The sequence below is a fragment of the Notechis scutatus genome, chromosome 4, assembly GCF_049901735.1.
Source record: "Notechis scutatus isolate UNSWTSFEM ecotype Mainland chromosome 4, rNotScu1.2, whole genome shotgun sequence".
NCBI lineage: Eukaryota > Metazoa > Chordata > Lepidosauria > Squamata > Elapidae > Notechis > Notechis scutatus.
The window spans coordinates 15534750-15552295 of record NC_142012.1 but is presented as its reverse complement, the minus strand read 5'-3'; the positions used below and the strand labels follow the sequence as shown (position 1 = coordinate 15552295).

Sequence of the window (17546 nt, the reverse complement as noted above, 5' to 3'; positions counted from 1 at the left end):
TTCTTTTGCATCCATAAATTGCAATTTGCTACAAAAGACCTCTAAAGATTCCAATACTTTTCACCAGTAAAGGGATCTATCCAATTAAGTCTCTGTTTCTGGAATGCCCACTTGGGCAAATAAAGGCAGGAGGGTTTGAAACTATTATTCTCTTTGTGTGTGAACCAAGTCCTAATGTTAAGCTATCATTTGCAGTTTATTGTGTGGGCTACTATTTGATAAAAACACGATTTGTGTGGAACTTAGGATCAGTAAGTTATGGTGAACTCAGCCTAGGGTTCTTTAACTGTATCCTTATGCTTCCTAAAACTCATTCCGTTCAGTTTCCACTGAGACTGATTTTTATGTTATTTTTTTTGTTGGATAAATAGGGTCGAAGACCAAAGAGGGCGTGGTTCACGGTGTCACAACAGGTAAGTCCATAATTGCATTTCTAGTTTTAAGTCATCAATAAATCTCTTGTCTGTTCTTTAAAAAGTAGCTCTGATTTAGAAAGGAAAAGTCTGCGATATGATCAGGCATTTGGGAATCAGCATTGTTGGTCTTATTGGGAAAGGAACATTCCTGCTGATAGGACATTTGGAGATATTAATCTGTAGCACAATTCTTGTTTCTGATGATTCAAACACATGCCATCTGTGGGGGAATGCAAAGCCAGCAAAGTATTGGCCCAGATTGCATATCTTTTGGGGGGCAAAAACCAGTGGGTCTCAGTGATTATTTTCCTGGCAAGAGAAACGCATCTGTAGTCTTCCTTACGCTGAAAGCAGCTTTCATACCTAGACCTCATTTGATACACTGGCCAATTGTTCAAAACTTAGTTATATACAGTAATATGCCGGTGTAGGCTTTCACAGATGGCATCTGTTGACCTTCAAGGTTTAGTGAACGTGGTCAAGAGAAGAGATTTCCTGAGGTTTCCTGGGAACTTTGACTGGCAAAGTAGTCAGCCAGTCCCTGCTAAGTGATCCCTGTGATCTGCATAGCAAAGCAATTTTGCCTCTGAAGATGCCAACCAGAGTTGCTGACAAAACAACAGGCTTCTCTAGGCTCTAGAAATGTGATCTTCAATTATCAAGGATGGCCCTGGAATCGTAAATAGTGTCAAATAGGTTCTTAGCATTTCGAGTTGACAAATAGGTTCTTAGCATTTCGAGTTGACAAATAGGTTCTTAGCATTTTGAGTGCAATCATTGGCTTAGTGCCTCCAACAGCAGCAAATGAGTAATAGGCAGTATATACCTGTTATTATATTTCCGGGAACTCTTTTCTTATAAAATGATTTGTATGGCTGTTGTAGCTGCAGCTGAAATTCATCTCCAGAACTCAAGAACAAATTTTGACCTTGCTTGGGTATCAAATGACAGCTGGTACAAGAGCAAATTTACATTTTCTTCCTACGTGACTTCCTTTTTGATAAAATATAGGTAGTCCTCAAAAGAAATGCGGTGGCTCAGTGGCTACGACGCTGAGCTTTCGATCAGAATGGTCAGCAGGTCAGCGGTTCGAATCCCTAGTGCCAATGGGAGTAAGCTCACATTACTTGTCCTAGCTTCTGCCAACCTAGCAGTTTGAAAGCATATAAAATGCAAGTAGAAAAATAGGAACCACTTTGGTGGGAAGGTAACAGTGTTCCGTGCGCCTTTGGCATTTAGTTATGCCAGCCACATGACCACAGAGATGTCTTCGGACAACGCTGGCTCTTTTGGGAGTAGGGCTTTTATTGGGCACACATGTAAAAATCAAGCTAGGACTTACTTTCAGGGTAGGTCATATTTTGGGGGAACAGGGTATATTTGAATTGATTATATGAAGCAGATTCAATTCACTTAGGTATATTTTATGTTCAGTTTTGTCAGTGTAAGCATCCGGGGCCAACAGGGGTGTCAAACTCATGTCATCACATAATGTATCAGGACTTTTTTCCCCTTTGCTAAACCGGGTGCAGGCATGGCCAGTGTGTGACGCATGCAGCCCATAGGCTGGGAGTTTGACAGCCCTGGTGTATAGCTTTTGTAAAACAGCAGTCCGTAAACATCATGAGATGGGAATTGTATGGCCAACTCATTTGATCAACATCCATCAAGTGGACCGGGAATAAGCAGTGTACAAACATTGGCGGGCACAACTTAAGTCAGTTTGAGATTAGAATGCCATCAAATGACAATGGTGGGGTATTTTAGTCCTTCTGGGGATATTTACGGTGGGGAAGAAAAAGAGGAATCCACAAGAATTATCTTCCCTTCCTTTCATCTTTGAGACCACTTAAAGCATTTCAGGGTGGTTTTGTTTTTTTTTCAATTTTGTTTAGAAAGACTCATTGACTTTTATAGGTGCTCATCCTCTTTTGAATTATCTACTAATGGCTTTTGGAACTAACCGTATAAGATTTTTTAAAATTGGTACTGCACACTTTTATGATCTGGAAAAAATACAGCTACTACATAGAAAGAACACAGGATTAGTTTTGCAATGCTCAGATGGGCTGAGCATTCTTTGCATATTTAAGCAAGCATTATCCTGCCAGAAGCTCCAGCTGGAAGACTATTTTGGTAGTTTAAATAAATATATTTGTTAACAATGTTTTTCAAATTAAAATTTGAAAACCCATGCGTAATTGTATAGTAGAGGCAAAGTAAATTGTATACTGTAGGGTAAGTTGGACTTGGAAAAAGACACTTGAGAAATTTTCTCCCTCTCTTACCTTTGACATTTACCTCCCTACAGTGGCTGAGAAAACCAAAGAGCAAGTGTCAAATGTAGGGGGAGCTGTTGTCACCGGAGTGACAGCCGTAGCCCAGAAGACGGTGGAAGGCGCTGGAAATATTGCTGCAGCCACTGGCTTTGGCAAGAAGGATCAGTTGGGCAAACAGGTTGGTAGAGCTGTAGACATTTGGTAAAAAATGGATTTCAAATGGAGTATTTTCTCTCTGTGTTAGGGTTGGTTTTGATTTTGGAAAGGCACTTGCTCCGTTTTTCTGTGCTATCTCTTTATAATGTAGGTTAAACCCACTGAAATATGGGAAATCATTGTTTATATTGGTTACTGACACAGTGGCGCAGTGGTTAGAATGCAGTACTGCAGGCTACTTCTGCTGACTGCTGGCTGCCTACAATTTGGCAGTTCAAATCTCACTAGGCTCAAAGTTGACTCAGACTTCCATCCTTTCGAGATGGGTAAAATGAACACCCAGATTGTTGGGGGCAGTATGCTGATTCTGTAAACCGCTTAGTAAAACAGTATATAAGCCTAAGTGTTATTGCTAGTTGCTACTTCCTACCATTACATCCTACTTGGCTCAGTTACTCATCATTCACTGGAGGGATAAGCACAATGCAAAACCTCAGGATGACATAGTAGGTGCATCAAACCATTATCCTTCAAGGAGGGCTTGAGTGCTTTCTTTTTCAATTCTGGGCAAACCTACTTACAATCTCCAAGCTCCTTTTGTGCCTCTTCTGTCTAAAATACCGTGTTATGATTTTCTGCCACTTTGAGGCAGGAAGTAAGCAAACCTATAGCGTCAAACCTTCAGATACAAAGTTTTTTTGTTTCTGTTCTAAAAAGATCTTCCCTCAAAATCATCAGAATGGGAGACAACCAGAAAACTTCACCCAGGGGTGGGCTGCTGGGGGTTCACAGGGGTTCAGGAGAACCCTTATCTAAGATTCTGCATACTTCGGAGAACCTCCAAATCCCACTCCTGGCTGGCCCCGCCCATCCTGCTTTGCCCCTCCCAGGAGTCCCCACGTGGCCCGTTTTAGATGCAGGTAAGTGTGGAGAATTGGGGAGGGTGAAGAACGGGCCTCCCGGAAATTCAGGAAGGCCGGAAATGGGGTGAAGTCTCTGGCTTCCAGAGAGCCTCTGGAGCCCAGAGAAGCCATTTTCGCCCACCCGGAGGCTTGAGGAAAGCCTCTGAAGCCCTGGAAGGGCAAAAAAGCCCCTCCCCCACCAGGGTGAAGGAGGCCATCTAGGCCACACCCACCATGGCCACACCCACCCAGCAACCGAGCAGAGAACCCTTTGCTAAAATTTTTGAAGCCCACCCCTCTCTTCACCCTTGCCTATGTGTTTGGTCTGCTCCTGCCCTCACTGCCCCATCTCTACAGCTTTCAGTTCTCCTCAAAATGTCAAAGGCAACACCTGACTACCAAAATATTGTGTAGTGTAATAAGGGGACTGTTCCAAGATCACATCTGAAAATGTCAAGGCTAAACATGGATTGGAACCTACATCTGTTTTGCCCTAGCTTAGCAATTATCACCGTGGAGCCCCTTTAAATACCTGTTGTGACCACGTATTCCCAAGACTTACCTCAAGATTTAAATCATAACATTTCTTCAAACCTTCATGGGTCCCTAAGGCAACATTGTGACCCTCCCTAGGAGTCCACGGACCACAGGTTGAGAACCACTGCCTTAGCCTAATATCTTCGGTTTACTGAAGTATAGAAACATAGATACCATTTATGAAGTCTGGATGTTTGATGGGTTAATCCAGTGTTGGGATCCAGCCAGTTTGCACCACTTTGGGAGAACCGGTTGTTAACTTTCTGAGCAGTTTGGTGAACTGGTTGTTGGAAGAAATCGTTAGGGCGGAGAACCGGTTGTTAAATTATTTGAATCCCACCACTGGGTTAATCTTACCTTGTTTCTTTTGATTGACAGCAATTATCCCAGGTGTAGGCCAGGGAGCAGCCTTTCTGGTCACATTTATTCAATCCATATTAACACGATGTTCCAGGGACTGAAACTGGCATATTTTTGCATTTCAAGCATCTGTTCTCATTCTATGGTTTACAAAGAAAGTGAATAGCAGTGCTGACAATTAAAAAGTAGTGTTTGCTGCTTTAACCTAGGATAAATATTTTTAAGAAGACTTTTATAGTAAATCATTTGTCTAAGAGGATTGTTTTTGTACTTCCCTTTCAAGTTTTTGAAAACAAATATTGATTAAAGACTGCATGGAAAAGGTGCTTTGGTATATAAGCCACTTAGAAGCATTTACAACTAACATGTAGCAAATCCCTGGGGTTTCTGATGAAAAGCTGTTAGGAAGAAACCACAATGTTTTATTGCTTGGAGATATCTTTCTATATCCATCAGAAAGGAGATTTCATTCATTCTTCCTCCAAAGCTTTTTGAAACCTCATTGGCTGTTTAGCAAAGATAGTGAAAATGCAACACTCTCAAGCTTAGTTTTCACTATCGATGGAAATCAATATTGGGATTTTACTACTTCACACCACACATCTTTAATTGAATTGACCCTTTTGTTTCATCTCCATGCTCTTCAATTTTTATTTTATATTTAAAGGTTCAAAATTGGGAATAGGTGTTCCTTTCACATCTGTTTCTGCCTAAAAGTCCCTAATTTTGAGATTCAGTTTGAAGAACCAGCTTCCTAAAATATACTATATCAGTTTCATAATTTATCACATTTGAACTCAATCTGAAATGGTAGCGGTGGGGGTTTCTTCCTCTTTTCGAAGAGCCATTGTTTAATTCTTATTTAAAATACAACCGGCTTACAATCATTAATCTATTGTTAAGTACTTGTTCAGCCCACATCAGCATGCATTTATGATATGATTCATTGAATTAAAATAAATGCATCTGACAGCTTTTGAATGTGCCTATCATAATAGTTTAATACAGGCATTCAGTAGATGTAAGTAAGCACTTGTTTCATTGTCCACATCTTTCAAGTCTTTTTTTTTAATGGCTCTCCTTTAATATATAGCCTTAGAAAACTCAATGAAAGGAACTTAAATAAGTACAAGAACTAAATATGTTTCCAGGAATATAGAGGGATTCATGCCTCTAATAAATTGAAAAGACATCTGCTGGAAAGGTGATTCAAAAATGAAAAATAGTTTTCAATTCCCAATAGCACAAACCTGGAAGCCATTCACATCTTTAAACTTGCTGGGCACCAGTCCAACAACATTGGGAAAGTGCTGTCAGTGCTTGCAATTTATGTGTTAGGATTACAAATCTAGGGATTATCCATAACAGGTTGTAAATTTGAGTTTGGAGACAGATGTGCTGGATCAGGGGTCCCCAATCTGTGGGCCGCAGCCCATTAATGGGCTGTGACCTATTGGTGTGTGAGTAGCTGGCCGGTGCACACACACACACAGCCCCACTCACATAAGTGTCATCGTGAGTGTCACGGGCGCTCGCAACCTCAATTGCGTGGGCACTCGCAACCCATTCATGTGAGCATTGCCATGGGCGCTCATGGTCCCATTTGTGTGAACAACAGGTGTCCACATGGGTTCATTGGCTTCCAGTGTGAGTAGCTGGCCAGTGCATACAACCCCACTTGCACGAGCATCAGCATGAGTGTTGCACACCAATTGGAGCAATCAGTGCACACACATGAGCCTACCCTTCCAACAAAACCATTCCCTCTTTCCCTACTCCCTCCTCACTCCAACCCAGAAAGGTTGGGGAACTCTCTATTAGATTGTGAATTGTAAAGGCTGAAATATTTTTTTTAACCCAATCCAGACCTTGGGGTAAAGGAAAAGTGATCTCCTAACATCTGAAGGCTCTGCATATTTCAAAGATAGGGAAGATGTTTTAAATCATAGTATAACATTTTAGAACCTTCAACTTTGTCTGAAAGAGTTCGTGATCGTAGCTATGGTTGATGATGAGATAGACCTGTTTGTCTCCACCTTAGCAAATTCAAGATGTCTGAACTTCCCAGAATTCCTCAGCCAACATCTTAAAATTGCTAAGGCTGAGAAACACTGGATTAGTCTATTGAAGATTCTGATCCTTCTGTTTTTGTTCCTCCAATATTTTAATAAATACAGACAAGCACACAGTCCTACAAACAAGGCTTATTGAAAAACAGATATAGAGGCAGCGTCTGTCTTTGTTAACCAAGGGATAATAGACAATAAAAGCCCCACCACAATGATAGAACTATAGAGAATAAGTGGTTATACTTTGGTTTATAGGAATAAGTGAATTTGAGCCAATTTGAGCCACTTTTATGAGAGAAATGGAAGAGTACATCCACTGTGAAAAAAATGAGAATATTCCATAGCCTTCACCTCAGGTTCTAGGACCAACCCAAACAGATGTTGCCTAAGAGATGTACCTTTGGGGGTCAGCATCAAAAAGTCAAATGGTGGTCATGACTATGCAATCAAAACCCCACCCCCTTTTTATATGGATAAGGGTCACAGTTGCCAGCTCAACTTTTTCAATATTTCTGGCTGCCTAAAGTGAATTAGTGGGAACTGATGCTCTCTCTTATTCACGTGTTAAGGTGTATAGTGTTTAAAGCTGGTAAAATTATGTAAGCAAAGAGAGCAGCAAATTTTACCAATGTTGACCCTCTATGGTTGAATATTAGGAGTTATGTAATATTCAGATAAGATAATAGAATAGGTTACCTATTATTTATGTTTTATTTATGTAGAACATTTATATTTACGTAGAACATTTCACACCCATCCTTCAACCAAGCCTGGGTGGCTAGAGTTATGATAGATACTTCGAAAAGAAAGAAGTGGGTAAGTCAGACATTCGACAGAGAGAACTCAGACTTTGCCTGTAGGCATGCAAATTTGTCAGTCTAATTAAAGATAAAACGGGAGAATTTGCCAGTTGTCAAGAATGAAGCATTGTAAGAGCCGAAAGGTCAAACGAGTCTTGTTAAATGCCTGGGAAACACAAACATTGTTGTTTTTGCATTCTCTTATGGGTTCTCTTCTTACCTTCCTGTCAATCCCTGTCACTTGCACCTTTTCCCTTCCCAAAAAGAGAACTGTTTTCTTTAAGGAGAGACCCCTTAAGTAGGAACAGATAGCCATTCAGGAGATGAGAACCAATTAGTGGGGTAAGAGTAGCAGTTCAAAATGAATGCCTCCATCTGTTACAGCTTCAAGAAAACGAGTTTTCTTACAACACAATGGTTTCTCCACATTTACAAGGTGTCATGAGGCAAGTGTCTTCCATCTCCCAATACTTGATCTTTAACTCCCAGCAGTCCCAAGAAATATGATCAGAGCAGTGGTGGGATGTTACCGGTTCGGCCTGGTTCAACCGAACCAGTAGCAAAAATTCCCACCAGTTCGGCTGAACCGGTAGTAAAAAAAAAAGCCTCCAATGATCAGCTGAGAGGAGGGAAAAAAGCCTCCGACATCAGCTGACAGGAGAAAGAAGAGAAAAGCGCAGGATTGTCCCTCCCACCTGCCCCTGCACTTTTCTCTTCTTTATCGTCTCAGCTGATAGGTGCTGCAGGCCTCAGCTGGTATGTGGAAAGCTGCACACGTGCATTAGGTGCACATGCATGCAAATCACCAATCTGGTAGTGGAACAGCTAGGATCCCACTGCTGGATCAGAGGGAAGGGTTTGGTGCTGATATTCAAAACATCTAGAGCAGGGGTCTCCAACCTTGGCAACTTTAAGACTTGTGGACTTCAACTCCCAGAATTCCTCAGCCAGCTTTGTCTTAAAGTTTTAAAGTTGCCAAGGTTGGAGACCCCTGATCTAGAGACCATTAGGTTGTCTACCCTGGTCGCATTTTATAGTCTATCTCAGGGTGTCAAACTTGCAGCCTGAGAGCCAGATGCATCACGCACTGACCACACCCACTCCCCAGTTTAGCGAAGGGGAGAAAAGTCACGATACATCACGTGACAACAACATGACACTGCAAGTTTGACACCCCTGGTCTTTCTACTCAAAAGTAAATCCTACTGATTTCAGTTGGACTTTCCCAGGTAAGTAAATATAGTCATATGCCCTTCAGTAAGGCAACATTTAGCAAGTCAGCAAGTCAGAAAATTAGCATATATTTTTAGGGCAAGTTGTGTGAAGAGCATTCACAAGATTTAATGCATATTTAGCGCTTTTCCTTCCACCTCCTACACAATGAGTTTTGCAGGTTGTAGTGTTCTCTGAGAAGACTGTTGTGCAGTTTATTTTTTCGGACATGTGATTTTCTCTGGGCTGAAGCTAAAATGGTAGATGAAATTTTCCAGGGGTGCTGTATATTGACATTACAGGAAAAAACTTTATTTTAAAGATGGGGAGTCAAGTTGCACCAAAGGTTTTCTGAAACTTGCTGGTAGAACAAACAAGAAAATAACTGTCTCCTATTTAGGGGAAAAAATATAAAATCCAGCTATTAAAAGTCAAAGGTTGGACTTTAATAGGATTCTGTATTTGATACTACATAGTTGTTATATATTTCAACATTGTCTTAATCTGTAGCTTGATAAAATCATGGCTTTAATAAGCAGCCATATTTCTGTTGCCAGCCTCCAGTTCTTAAAAAGCTCTGCGCTATTTTGTAATCTTTAGTAGATACAACAAAATTATTGCCAATTTAGTTTATTTTCCCTGATCAAAATCTGATGTTTTCTTTTTTGATATTATGCTGATTGTTGTTATGGAAATAGCCTTTGTAGAATGAATCACATTTATAATTCTGAACATTTATTTCAGAATAAACTCATTTCCCACAAATGACACATTATAACCAGCAGTCTATCTGTGTCTTAATTTATATTTTAAAATTAAGTAATTGGAATCCAGCTTTAAGATTTTGTACAAAAACAGTCCCATTATATTTAATGGAACTTATTCAGAAAAGCATGTTATTTTAGTCCTATTTCTGCATACAAATTCATCAGAGGTGTCATGCACATGATTTAGATTTCCAGAACATAAATCAAATAACAATAACAAATATCAATTAGAGAAGAAGATGAATATGTGTTTGTGGGAAATGAAGCATTAATACTCTCAAAGGATGGGGTTCTTTAAGATGAACTTTAGGAATAGAAAATGGATGATGAATGTGCTTAAGTACTAGAAATAATTTTAATACAATTTTGCTTGGTTCAGCTAGAATAGCAATTTAGAACAAAACTTAGGCTTTGAATCCCTTCAATCAAACAGGACATTTATTAGGATCAGCAAGTGCATTACATCTGCCTTCTACAATAATGCCTCCCTAGAAATCCATAGGGATGCAGTGGCTCAGTGGCTAAGACGCTGAGCTTATCAATCAGAAAGGTCAGCAATTTGGCGGTTTGAATCCCTAACACCATGTAATGAAGTGAGCTCCCATTACTTGTGCCACTTTCTGCCAAACTAGCATGTAAAAATGCAAGTAGAAAAATAGGGACCACCTTTGGTGGGAAGGTAACAGTGTTCCGTGCACCTTCAGCATTTAGTCATGGCGTCCACATGACCATGGAGACATCTTTGGACAGTGCCGGCTCTTCGGCTTTGTAATGGAGATGAGCACCGCCCCCTAGAGGGGAACCTTTACCTTTACCTAGAGATCCATGTTGTTCCCACCCTGATGATATTCTGGAAGGATTTAAATCTTATTCCCCTAGCCTTAGAGATAAGGTACCTGTGGAGCCCTGTAAATCAGCAATTGCCAAGCTTTCTTTCCAACTTTGTGGACCAGCAGCAGTGGATGGGGGGGAGGGGATAGTTCCGTGCAAGGCGAGTGTGTTCATGGGCACAGCTCCATTTCTACAAGCAGTGTGCCTGCACGCCTGCCACTTCCACAAATGGAACTCCACACACGAGCGCAAATGCCCATTGTTCGTGCAAGTGGAGCTATGTACATGAGTGCGCTCAGGGGTGGGCTTCAAAAATTTTAGCAAAGGGTTCTCTGCTCGGTTGTTGGGTAGGCATGGCCATGGTGGGCGTGGCCTAGTCGGCCTCCTGTACCATGGCGTGGTGGTATTTTCGCCCTCCCCGGTCTCCAGAGACTTTTCTCTAGCCTCCGGGAAGGCAAAAACAGCCTCCCCGGGCTCCGGAGGCCTCTGGAAGCCGGAAATGGGCCCATTTCCAGCCTTCCCAAACTTCCAGGAGGCCCAATTTTCACCCTCCCTGAGCCTCCACACGCGCCCTGCACTTATCTGCATCCAAAACGGGCTGCGTTGGGACTCCGGGGAGGGGAGGGGTGGGCAGGGCCAGCCAGGAGTGGGATTTGGGGGTTCTTCGAATTGCACAGAATCTTGGCTAGTCCCTAGTAGCCCAACCCTGAGTGCACATGTCTGCTGCTTGTGTGGCCCAGTTTTGAATGGGCCGTGGCCTGGTACCAGGCCACGGCCTGGTGTTTGGGGACCTGAGCTACAAATGCTATTATTTGGAGGGAGCGTATTTATTCATATCCATGGGATTTCCTAGATATTATTTCCATTTTCTTATTTTTGATGTCAGCTGCCCTGAGTCATTTGAATTTGGGTGGTCTCTCAGCCTCATAAATAAGTAAATAAAAAAACCCACTTTGTATTCTCATCATCTGCTACTATTGGGGAACTGATCAACTAAGCTCTGTATGACCTATTTGTTTTAAATATCTGCACATGTTTAAGCAAAAGTGGGGAATGGCAAGAACAGCCATTCAATGATATAATTAGAGCTGGCTCATGAATTCTGGGAGTTGAAGTCCATAGGTCGTAAATTTGCCATAATTGCCCACCCCTGTGTTCCTGTTTGGTGAGCTTTTATTGTCCTCCTTATTTCCTTTTCATAATTGGTGAGAGCTGTAATGGATGTCATTATTTCATGATTCCTGGATATGATTTTGTAGATTTCCTATCAAGGTTGCTTTCATCAGTGTTTCTGTTGAATTCTTGGTGTGTTGTTGAGTACTTGGAATGGTTCCATTTCAGAACTGTTGTTCTTTGTTTGCCGAAACTGGTGAAGTAGGCTCAGGGGAATGGGATTACTGGTAGAAATCAAAGGCAGGAAGCCAATCCATTAATTTTCACAGTGCAGTACACTTCCTGGTACCATTTTGAAAGACCTTTCCTCTCAGTTTCAAATGCCATTTGCATGTGTGTGTCCTCCTATTGTGCTTTTGAAGTTTAAAGAAGCACAAAAGTCTATTAACTTAACTATCCAGAAATTCTGTGAGTACTATTCACACTCTTTTCCCCCCTACCCTTAATTCATTATGCTTGGCCAAAGCCAATGCCTCATTAGACCACCACTGTAATAGATAGGTGCTGGGAGGTAATAGACAAAATCAAAGACTCTACAACAGGATAAATGGAAACTTTAAGCCCAGGTATATGAACATAAAATATATGTGAAGACAAATCCAATGTGCCAGAAGTTTTCCATAAATATCTCTCAGATTGCTACCTGGCATTTGGAAACTTTTCAGATGTTTCAAGCAACCCCCTTTAGCCAGCATAGTCAAATATTAAAAAATTGCTTTTCTAATAAAATCCTCAACTTATGACAATTGAGCCCAAAATTTATGTTGTTAAGCAAGACAGTTGTTAAGTGAATTTTGTGCCAGTTTATGACTTAGTACTCCATAGTACTGTCTTTCCAACCAGGTGCTCTCCAAGTGTGCTAGAGTAGGACTCCAACTTCCTGAATTTCCAACAAGAATAGCCACTGGCTAGCTTGCTTGAGGAGGCTGGGAGTTGAAACTCCAGTGAAACTCCAGAAGGTACTATACTAGTGATGTCTGCTGTTTGTGAATTAAGGCCACAGATCTCCATCTCCATCTCATGGAAGCAGGAGCTGGGTGATCCTTCATGTAAAACAGAGTCATAGGAGGTAGCCTTCTAACTTCCAAAGCTGTCATGTTTCCTAAAATGGTGGTAATGATTAAAAGAGTAATGTTTTCCAGTGGGGCTATTGAAAGATTGCTTGGTAAATTATTCAGTATAGAACAGCACTGCAAAAAAGAAATTACATGCTACATCCTACACAGCTGAATGCCATAAATAACCATATGAGAAATCTCTCATATAGTCACTTTGTTAGAAAAAGTGACTAAAGGCCATCTGAGTTCATTGTGAATGTCCCTTTTGTTCATATAGAACATGCACTGGCTTGTTGAAGAACACGAACAAGTTCTAAATGGTGCATTGTCCAGATCTCAAAATCTGGAGGCAATCACATTATTGTCGATTCAATGGAAAGATTGATAAAAAATTGTAAGAAACTTTTCACTTTGGAGAATTCAGTTATTTTGTAATTTTGTCTTCACAAAGGAGGATTTCAGAGAGGACTGTGGGTCAAGGGAGCAGTTTTTTGGTTTTGTTTACCCGCTTCAATGAAGAACGCTGTTAAATTATCGTATATTCAATGCAAAAATGTCTATGCATGAATAGAAGCCATTTCTTCTAGTAGAAAGAGGAGCAAATGTTGATTTCTTCCCTAACCCTAACCCACTACAAAACTATACAAGTAGTCCTTGACTTACAATAGTTCATTTAGTGACCGTTCAAATTTACAACAGCACTGACTTCTGTTTTTCACATTTACGATTGTTGCAGTGTCCCCAGCATCACATGATCAAAATTCAAATGCTTGGCAACTGGTTCATATTTATGACCCTTGCAGTGTCCTAGGGGTTCATGTGATCAGTTTTTGCTGCCTTCTGACAAGCAAAGTCAATGAGGAAGCCAGATTAACTTAACAACCGTGTTACTAACTTAATAAATGCAATGATTCACTTAACAACAGTGGCAAGAAAAGTTGTAAAAGGGGGCAAAATGCACTTAACAAAGGTTTCACTTAGCAACAATAAAAATTCAATGGTGGTCGTAAGTCCAGAACTACCTGCATTTCCCTTCCAGGGTGGTCACTTGGACAACAGTCTAACCAGGCAAGCAAATCTGTTTATACCGATCACAAAATTCATTCTAAGATGTATTACCATTTTTTTCACCACAGTAATCTTCCCAAAGTTGGCTACCCCATAGCATCAGTCATGTGGATTTTTTATGCAAACATGTCTCCTTCATTATTATTTTTTTAGTCAGTTACTGACACTAATACAGGGGTGTCAAACTCGAGGCCCAGGGGCCAAATCTGACCCCCAGGATGCTTAGATCTGGCCCATGGGGCTGCCCTGGGAACATCGAAGGACCAGCCCGCCGTGCCTCTGCCAGCAAAAATGGCCTCCCAATTTCCGGCCCTCCCAAGCTCCATTTTCACTGACAGAGGGTTGCAGGAGGCCATCCCAGCCAAAAATGGAGATTGGCAGATCATTTGGGCTGCCACAGGTGCCCCTGACATGAGTGACATCAAGATGACCATGCCCCTTATGGCCATGCCTCCCCTGTGCCCCTCCGAGATCAAACACAACCCTGATGTGCCCCTCAATGAAATCGAGTTTGACACCACCATTCTAATACAAGTCACTCAAATTTAGGTAGAGGCATAACATGATGCAGCAACTATTTAAAACTATAATTAATTTTCACCAACTTCCAACGTTCCCTTGGCAATTTTTACATGTCTCCTTATTCCAACAAGAACCAGGACAACTGCAGCCGTGTTCTACTAGCTCTCACTTCTAGAAAATGCAGCCACTTCCAAACAATTGTATCTTATCGGTGCACATGTTGTCCTCAGTTCCCATGTGGAATTCATCTATTAAAAAACAACATGCAAATTATAAGCCATTTTTAAACATTTGTTCACATTTAAGAATATTCAAAGTTTCAGAATTCAAGATCAGGGAATTTAGAATGCAACTATCCGCTACTGTTTTTTTTTTAATGGTAAAAAAAAAAAAAGAAAGAAAGAGATTTGTGCTTTTCTTGCATAAAAGAAGATTTGTGTATAATGTAATCTTTTGGAATGTATATTTGCTTCTGAAAATGCCAACCTCAGTGAAACTTAAGGAAATTTGTGTAGACCATGATCGCTAAACTTTGATGGCTAATGGATACCTCTCTATAAAAGCCTACACCTGTATATTTTTCTGATTTGATTAGCTTTTGGAGGTGTTTTTTTTTTTTACTAGAGTAATTTGATTGAAAACGATTTCTTTTGCTCTGAAATTTACTTGTTTGAACCAAGCAAAATTAATCCTCAATATTTTAGTTTTGGTCTGCTTACCCGATCTGCTAGTTAAACTGGAATAGGGTTCAGAGTTCTCTTCTGGAGAAAGGGGACTATCTGAAGAAACTTAAAAGCAAGCTATAAAAAGAAGGGAAAATGTGTTCATCAAAACTTACTATCTGGAAACTCTGCAGAGAATTATAACCTGAAGCTGTATGCTGAGACCAGAATGATGTGATGGTGCAGATGTTAGACTTATAACCTGAAGCTGTATGCTGAGACCAGAATGATGTGATGGTGCAGATGTTAGACTCATTTCAAGCCTCTTTTCCAATCACTGAAGCTCACAGCGTAATTTTTGGCCAGTCACGCATAAATCAGAGAATGTGGTTGTGGGGAAAAGATTGGAAGAAGGAGCCTTGAAGTACTGAACAATAGACAGGATGTAAATCTAACAGTCAAATCCAATATACACTTAACTAGGCTAATTCTAATTTAATGGCAATTAATATGGCTAGGGCCATGTTCTAAATTTCATGGTAAAGATTATCATGAAATCTTGATAGATCAAATTCTTCAAGTCAGCTATGTAAAGAAATATCTTTTTATCTCCCTGCCTGGAAATTTATCTCAGATCAATTTGTTTGGGTAACCATGTTAATGTCTGCTCTTTTGATTCAGCTTTCTACAACATGATGCCCAGATGTGTTGAAACTTCAGCTATCAGAATTCATAGCCTATATGATTAATTCTGGAAGTTTTGCTCAAAGTATAAGGGATTGAAGGGTTCAAAAGGCTGTTCTGCATAGGTGGTATTGAGCAGGTTCTGACCATTCTGGAGAACTGGTAGCGGAAATTTTGAGTAGTTTGGAGAACCGGCAAATACCACCTCTGACTGGCCCCACCCCCATCTATTATCTGCCTCCCGAGTCCCAGCTGATCAGTTGGGTCTTCCTTTGTTGGAAACCAGGTTAGTGAAGAGGGGAGGGAATGGGATTTTGCAGTAACCTTCCCCCAAGAGTGGGGAGGGAATAGAGATTTTACAATATCCTTCCCCTGCCACACCCACCAAACCACGCCCACCAAGCCATGCCACGCCCACCAAACCAGTAGTAAAAATTTTTGAATCCCACCACTGCTGTTCTTTATTTTTGCATCAACTCATCAACTGATGGTGCTAATATCTAGGGCATAACTGCAGTTTTATAAGCAAAGATTTAGGGAAGGAGTGAATTCTGGGAGTTGAAGTGCACAAGTCTTAAAGTTGCCAAGTTTGGAGATCTCTGATATAGGGTCTCCTGATTGAGCGGGAGGTTGGATTAGAAGACCTCCAAGCAGGGGTGGGATCCGACTGGTGTAACTACCAGTTCAGTGATTTACGATTCGCTGCGCGTGTGTGTGAATCGTCATCAGCTTGCTGTCTGGACAGCTGAGCAGCGCTGCACAGCGCTTTTTCAACCACAGCTGTGCCGCGCAAAGCAGCTGAGGTTGAAAAAGCAGGAAATATAGGTCAGGTAAGAGCCCGGGCAGGCGGGTGGGCCAAAACAGCAGCAGACATAGAACCAGTTCTATGTCTGCTGCTCTTCAGAGCTACCGGTTCTACAGAGCTGGACAGAACCAGTAGAATCCCACCCCTGCCTCCAAGGTTTTTTCCCACACTGTTATTCTGTTATTCTTGATTTCTCACTCTGTAAAATTGTTTCCCCAGCTGTAGAAAAGAGAAACACAACAATTAAAAACAGCAGTGCTATAGCATCACATCAGCTGTATTCAGGCACTTCCTTTCATTGCAAGCTATAAATTGGATTAGTAATGATAGTTTTTCAGAACTTTGTTCTCTTTCTAACAGAGCAAGAAGTGTAAAACCATAGCCTTGCACCCATTACTATAAATACTCTTTTAGCATTGACAATACAATAATTTTTGTAATCTTACCTACACAGATTATTTCCATAATACATAGCAGTGATGCCTGTTAAGCAATGCTAATTGTTAAAATCATATCTGTCTCTTCAAGTTCTTTCAATAAATTGTGCATTTTGCATCTTTGCTCCATGACAAAATGCAATTGCCCTACAAGGTCACTCATTTATTAGTCAGGCTAAATTGTATGCCTTTTTTTTGCATAGGCTTATCAGTTTATCACAATTGGACAATTATTTATAGTCCAACAGTTCTCTGCCTAAATCAGGGAAACAGTCCATATCCATCATCATTAGTCAAAATGGCTGCAGTACGACACTAAGCATTTTATCAAGACTGCAACATAGGCACTGCCAGGCATATTTTCCTCTGTAACAATAGCCTGAGATGAAGGTGAGGGATGAAGACATTTGGAAAATAGTTTATTCCAACTATATAAACTCTTAGGTGAACCCATTTATTTATCTCTTCAATTGCAAGTTTATGAAAAATTCACACATCATGGAAGGAAGTGAGAAGAGAATAACACAGGTCCTGGTTAATATATTTCATGAACTCCTGATGGTTTAGCACAATGGATAATCCAGCCATAGTGGTTGATATGTGATACATAAAATGCTGGCTGGAGAATTCTGGGAGTTGAAGTCCACACATCTTAAAGCTGCTAAGATGGACAAACCCTGTTCTAACCTGATGTGTTAGTTTTTGGGATATAACTGTGAGGGGTAATATTTTAAAAATGGAACAGTCAAGACTTATGACCATGACTGCTCATATATTGCTAAGGTTGAGAATCGCCAGCCTACATGAT

General features: G+C 40.8%; 1 protein-coding gene across 1 annotated transcript in view; it reads left to right on the top strand.

Moving 5' to 3' along the window:
* SNCA (synuclein alpha) overlaps nt 1–17546 on the top strand; it is a 46653-nt gene that overhangs the window by 8797 nt on the left and 20310 nt on the right. Inside the window, exons 3-4 of the mRNA XM_087962849.1 lie at nt 372–413; nt 2728–2873. Of these exons, the coding sequence (XP_087818975.1) occupies nt 372–413; nt 2728–2873 (188 nt within the window). The remainder of the gene's footprint in view (nt 1–371; nt 414–2727; nt 2874–17546) is intronic.